This window comes from Propithecus coquereli, unplaced genomic scaffold, assembly GCF_000956105.1.
Source record: "Propithecus coquereli isolate 6110/MARCELLA unplaced genomic scaffold, Pcoq_1.0 Scaffold52, whole genome shotgun sequence".
In the NCBI taxonomy this organism is placed as follows: domain Eukaryota; kingdom Metazoa; phylum Chordata; class Mammalia; order Primates; family Indriidae; genus Propithecus; species Propithecus coquereli.
Window position 1 is genome coordinate 1,169,898 of NW_012151063.1, and position 6,476 is coordinate 1,176,373.

The window sequence follows — 6,476 nt, forward strand, 5'->3', positions numbered from 1 at the left end:
TGGAAACCATACCTTTGAACATCATTAAAAAACAAAAAAATACTGTTACACATTTGCTTTTTGTTTGTGTGTTCATTGTTAATTAAAAAAAAATGCCCGGTGAAAGTCTCCATTATTTGAAATTAAATTGAAAATTTACTTCTTACGTGGGTTCACCACGTGGGTTGCATTTTGGGCAGCAAAAGAAATGATTAATTCAGTGAAAAAGTTAGTGAGAAGATGGATCGTCCTGTTTTGTGCAGGTTATAAAGAAAAGAATTGCATAAAAAAGGAATAAGAATTAAAGATGGTTTTATGATTTCATCATACTCTTGGTATCATCCTGTGATTCCTAAACTTCTCTGCACATAGAAATCAAGTGGGAAGTTTTGCAATATTGTGATGTTTGGTTACTGCCTCAGAGATGGCGGTTTTTGTTGGTCGGGGGTGGGGCTTGGGCTTTCGAAAGGTTGGATGATTCTAACGTGCAGACAAGGTTGCCATGGAAAGATACTTTGTTACTCACAGTTCCATAGAGGCCAGGGGTGCGAGCCATGCCTGGGGTCATACAGGGAAGCACCAGGGTTGTTCAGGGGAAAGGGGGGTGAGGGAAATGCATGGGAAAAGGACTTTATTGAATGTTTCTTTTTCTTTTTTGAGATAGAGTCTCCCTTTGTCACCCGGGCTAGAGTGCAGTGGTGTCATCATAGCTCACTGCAACCTCAAACTCCTGGGCTCAAGCGATCCTCCTGCCTCAGCCTCCCATGTAGCTGGAATTAGGTGCATGCTACAATACCTAGCTAATGTTTCTATTTTTAGTAGAGATGGGGTCTCGCTCTTGCCCGGGCTGGTCTTGAACTCCTGAGCTCAAGCGATCCTCCCACCTCAGCCTCCCAGAGTGCTGGGATTACAGGTGTGAGCCACCGCGCCCGGTCTACTGAATTTTTTTAATGGGAAGAAATAGGCAAGGCCAAGTAGGCAAACTTAAGATTGGCTGGTTTGAATCATTTCCGTGGGCTCTGGGCGGCAGGGGTGGTTCCTAGTTGGCTGCCACCTGATCCTGCAGTGATTAGGGCGGGGGAATAGCAGCCTAAGGATGACAATCTCATAAAGGAGGTGGTTGGGGTGTGGGCTGTGGATTGACCATTTGCCTATGAAAGGTGCACTCACAGGTGAGTCATTTGCTGTCTCTAGTTATTCACTAGCCTTGCAAGGAGCATTCTCTCCAGGGTCAGGCAGGCCCCAAGATGTCAAAGCATCAGAATATAAAAAATAAAAACCGTGATCACTACACCAGGCTGCACCCCAGGCTAGTGAGCTTGGCCTGCCCAAGGGTGGGTCCCTGGCATCAATGTTTCAGTGAAGGAGTGCAGTGATTGCGTTGTGCGGCCGTGGTTAAGAACCATGGACTTGGCAGACGCTCTGTGCTTCCAGGCCATTTGGATAAATTTAGCCCAGTCTGCTCAGAGAGCATCCATCTGGTTTGCAGAGTGAGCATAGTTCTCAGCAATCATCATTTGGGAACTCGGAGAATTCTTTCTGAGGTTTTCCAAAACGTTGAGGATGAATTCTGGTTCAATGCAGACAGGTGGGAAGCTGAATAAAGTTTTATCGGCACACGGCCATGCCCATTTGTGCATATATTGCCTGTAGATACTTTGAAGCTACAACAGAGGCGAGCAGTTGCAAGCAGAAACTCCGTGGTCTGCAAAAGTGAAAATATTTACTATCTTGCCCTTCACAGAAAAAGTTGGCCCATCCCCGTTTTATATAGTGACCCACATCAAGGAAAGCAATCGAATGGGTAACACCTGCCCAGGTAACCCCGTTACCTGTGGGGCTGTCTAACGCTTACTGACTCCAATCTCATGGTGAGAGTGTGCAGGTTTAGACCATGCTCTTCCCACTGTAGCAGAGGAGGCACTCTTTACGATCTGTGTAACCGGAGTTCAAGGGAGCACGTGGTTAGTTATAAAGAAAGACCAACCTGATCGAACAGGGTACCTGCCGGTGAGGAAAGCAGCTCTGCTTGGCGTGCACACCGACGCGGCAGAGATGTGCTGGGTCAGCATCACTCCGTCTTCCGCAAGGCGGTCGATATTTGGAGTCCTATGCAGGGAAGAATTACCAGCTTTATCCGTTGAAAAATGAACCGATCTTTCATAGGCATGCATGGCTTCATTGAAAGTCTGCTGGTCATTCATTGTTTAATGCATCAAGATGTTCTTAGGTTTCATGGCCAAGAAACATGAAAAAATGCTCAACATCTCTAATCATCAGGGAAATGCAAAATCAAAACCACAATGAAATATCACTGAACTCCAGTGAGAATGGCTTTTACCAAAAAGTCCCAAAACAACAGATGCTAGTGTGGATGCGGAGAGACAGGAACACTCATACACTGCTGGTGGGACTGCAAACTAGTGCAACCTCTGTGGAAAGGAATAGGGAGACACCTCACAGAGCTACAAGTAGAACTACCATTTGATCCAGCAATCCCACTACTGGGCATCTACCCAAAGGAAAAAAAGACATTCTGTAAAAAAGACAACCGCATGCGAATGTTTACAGCAGCACAATTCACAATTGAAAGATGTGGAAACAACCCAAGTGTCCATCAATGCATGAGTGGATTAATAAAATGTGGTATATGTACACCATGCAGTTCTACTCAGCCACAAAAAGCATGGTGAACTAGCACCTCTTGTGTTATACTAGATGGAGCTGGAGCCCATTCTACTAAGTGAAGTATCACAAGAATGGAAAAACTAGCACCCCATGGACTCACCAGGAAATTGGAACTAATCAGCCAACACTTATGTGCACATATGAAAGCAGCGTTCATGGGAAATCAAGCAGGTGGGAGGGAGGAGGAGGGGATGGGTAAATCCACACCTAACAGGTACAATGCACGTCATATTTTGGGGTTAGGGAGATGTGCGCCTGTCTGTCCGAAGCAAAGTTTTTCAGCAGAGAAGCAGTGAAATCATGCCTGAATGGGTAGGCTTGGTCAATATCAGTCTTCGGTTTACAGGCAACAGCAGTGATTTTTAAAACATTGTCTATCCCACACTAGGTGCATATAAATCATATTTAAAACAGAAATGAGTAGTCATAGGTAGGATGCGATTGAGCTGGGGTTAGTGCCGGCCTGGGAAGAAAGTGGGATTCAGAGTATGTTAGAAGAAGCAATGTGTGTGGAACTCTTAAAGACTGGACTCCTGCCCACATCAAGGGTTAGTGGCTTCTGTTTCTTGTGGTCTCTGCGCTGTGATCACCAGACGAGCAATCCTCCCGTTCCTTGCCTTATGGTGCTGTTGCCATAGCAGCCGACGTCTCCAATGCCAAGGTCGTCTGCCATCAGCAGAAGCATGTTGGGCCGGGAGCCAGGTATGTCTCTGCAAGTGGCAGGCGTCAAACTCAGCAGCACACCCAGGGTCGCAGCCAGACAGCTCCTGAAATACAAGCTACCGAGGGACACGTAACTCTCCTTCCTATCTTGTTCCCAATGCTTCCCTAAGTGGGAAGCTGGCATCACTCTTTAGGGGACTTTGATATTATTTTCACATGCTAGAATAGCTTTGAGTGCATCTCTTAGGCATTTGATCTATTTGTTATTTTCCCCAATTAAAAATAACTCATACAGTGTATGGTTTTCTTTGGACTTCAAGCGTTTTATTTGGGAAGTTCTGGTCTCTGCTGTTAAGTGATCGTCCTCAGTGATTAATGAGAAGTCTTATTCGTGGCTGCTTAGAATGCGTGGATCGAGCGTCCAGAACAGCTACTGCTCTTTCTTCTCTAAGTAAACTGAGTCAGGCTTAGGTATTGGTGGCACCTTGTTGGGCGTTGGACCACCCAGAAGAGCAGAAAAGACGTACGCGCTCAGGGCACAGTGAGACCACAGCGGCGTGGTCATTCTCAGTCCGTGAAGAGTCTCTGTGCATTTGAGCTTGAATGCAAAAATTCCAAAGACTGACTTTTTTAGCCCACTGGTATCTCATGAGAAAGATCCTGCTGGAGCAGAAACCCCTTGTGGTTGCATTTCTCGAGGAAGCGTTGCCACAGGGCTTAGTGGCTTCCACCCTGCCACCATCGTTGCTATTGTTTTTGCGGATGCCACCGTGCGCATGCAGGTATACAGCAGGGCAGTGGTGCCCCAATCCCCGCGTGATACACTAGAGATGTGACCTGAGCCTCCAAGAAGGTGTGCAAGATGCGGTCCCCGGAAAACCAGACACCTGGCCCATGGTAGCACTTAACGCCCACCTGGTGTGAGGCCACCTGGGGCAACCACAAGGTAGGGGAGCGTGCGCTTCTGTGAATCACAAGTCCCCAGCGTGACCGATTACTAAGTGCACGAGGCCGCTCAGTTATCAGCGCATTCTGAGAAAGCCACAGAAGAGAGGCAGAGGCCGGAAACAGAATATTAATGAAGGGACATAATCCTCCCTCACCAAGAGTGGTCCAGATGTAACATGGTCTCTCTTCTCTTTTTACGCCCTGTAAGAAATAAAGACGTTCATAATAACACAGGCAAGAGAAACTGGAGTCATTATAGGTAAAACAATAAATTCATAACCAGAAAGGAGAACTTTGGTTCTCTCACATGATAACGACACCAAAAACACCTTAAAACAATGAATCCACGTCTCGTAAAGGGACATGATTTCCCTCTTGCAGAGGGAAAAGGCGTTAAAAAGGTTGGACACCAGGTTAAGAATGTAAAATGTTACTTTAAAAAAAATCCAGATGAGAAATATTTGGGGCTTTGCTGCCTAGCTGGTTTCTGTTACAGCTACTCCCCCCACCTGTTGTAGAAGGAAAGGGGCTATAGGTGACACCTTGGTGAATAGATGTGGTTGTCTTCAATGCAACTCCGTTCTGGAGACTGTCAGATGGCCATGCCATCCGGCTGGGGAAGGGCCAGGCTCAGGCAGAACAAGACACCCTGTACCATATTCTTCTATCTGGTTGTCCATGTATGGTCTACAGCGTCCGTAGGAGGGGAGTTCTCAGTTGGGCTAAAGTTGGGCATACTTGGGCAAGGTGTAGAAACAAGGCAAGGACCGTTTATCCACTGGCTTTGTTTATACATTTCCCAGAAGGATTTTAGCGGCGTGAGAGCCCCCAAGCTTGGTGCCCGGGTTTGGTTCTGGAAGGTTGTGTATAGGTGGGTGGTATCATGCACTCTGGTTTCCCACTATTGTTGTTGATAGCTTTACGTGTCGCCCAGAGGTCATAGTGCAATTAGGGTTACTCCTGGTGTTGTGCATTCTGTGGGTGTGGACAGGTGTATAATGAGATGGGCCCTCCACGATAGGAACATGCAGAATAGGGTCACTGCCCCCCAAATCCTCCGAACTCTGCCTGTTCATCCCTCCCTCCCCTAACGCCTGGCAAGCCCTGATCTTTGTACCATCTCCATGGTTTTCCCATTTCCGAAATGTCTTATAGTTGGAATCGTAGTTTGTAGCCTTTTTGGATTAGCTTCTTTTACTTCGTCATATGCATTTAAACTTCCTCTGTGTCTTTTTTGTTTTTTTTTTTTTAGAGACAGGATCTCATTCTGTCACCCAGGCTAGAGTGCTGTGGTGTCAGCCTAGCTCACTGCGGCCTCCAACTCCTGGGCTCAAGTGATCCTCCCGCCTCAGCCTCCTGAGTAGCTGGGACTACAGGTGCATGCAACTGCACCTGGCCAATTTTTCTATTTTTAGTAGAGACGGGGTCTTGCTCTTGCTCAGGCTGGGCTGGGGAAGTTTTCAATGAGCATGCATTGATGTAGTACATGAACAACTTTAATGAAAGCAAAAAAAAAGGAGAGAGAGAAAGAAAACCTCCCAAATGGTAACTTCTTACAGCTCAAATTCAAGAAATGGAAATAATTCTAGAAATAGAAACAAGCTAGATGTTGAAAAAACATTGCATGAAATTCAACGTCCATTCATAATAAAAAAAAAACTCTCAAAAAATTGGATGTAGAAGCAACATATCTCACTATGATTAAAGCCATATACAACAAACTCATACTGAATGGAGGGAGAAACTTAAAACCTTTTCTCAAGATCTGCGAGAAGACAAGGATGCCCGCTCTCACCGCGGGGTTATTCAACCCCGCAACAGAAGTCCTAGCCAGAGCAATTAGACAAAAGAAAGAAATAAAGGGCATCCGTGTTGGAAAGGAAGAGGTCAAAATATCTTTGTTCGCAGATGACATGATCTTCTATTTAGGATGGACACACTTGAAGCTCTGACTCGGGTGGGGCAAAGGCAATATATGTAACCTAAACATTTGTACCCCTGCACTATGCTGAAATGAAAATAAAATAAAATAAAAATAAAATAAAATAAAAAGAATCCACCAAAAATCTATTAGAATGGATAAACAAATTCAGTAAAGTAGCAGGACACAGCAGCTCACATACAAAAATCAGTGGCGTCTCTATGTGGAAACAGCAGACAATCTGAACTAGGAATAAGTTAGCTAAGTTAATACGATA

The 6,476-nt window shown here is 45.6% G+C and overlaps 1 protein-coding gene across 1 annotated transcript in view; it reads right to left on the reverse strand.

Annotated features, from left to right (window-relative positions):
- The window catches only part of ARSE (arylsulfatase E (chondrodysplasia punctata 1)), an 18,365-nt gene extending 13,909 nt beyond the window's left edge, over positions 1-4,456 (reverse strand). Inside the window, exons 1-3 of the mRNA XM_012656798.1 lie at positions 4,434-4,456; positions 3,285-3,446; positions 1,967-2,088 (exon numbers count right to left, since the gene is read on the reverse strand). Of these exons, the coding sequence (XP_012512252.1) occupies positions 1,967-2,088; positions 3,285-3,446; positions 4,434-4,456 (307 nt within the window). The remainder of the gene's footprint in view (positions 1-1,966; positions 2,089-3,284; positions 3,447-4,433) is intronic.
- Between the last annotated feature and the right edge of the window lie 2,020 nt (positions 4,457-6,476).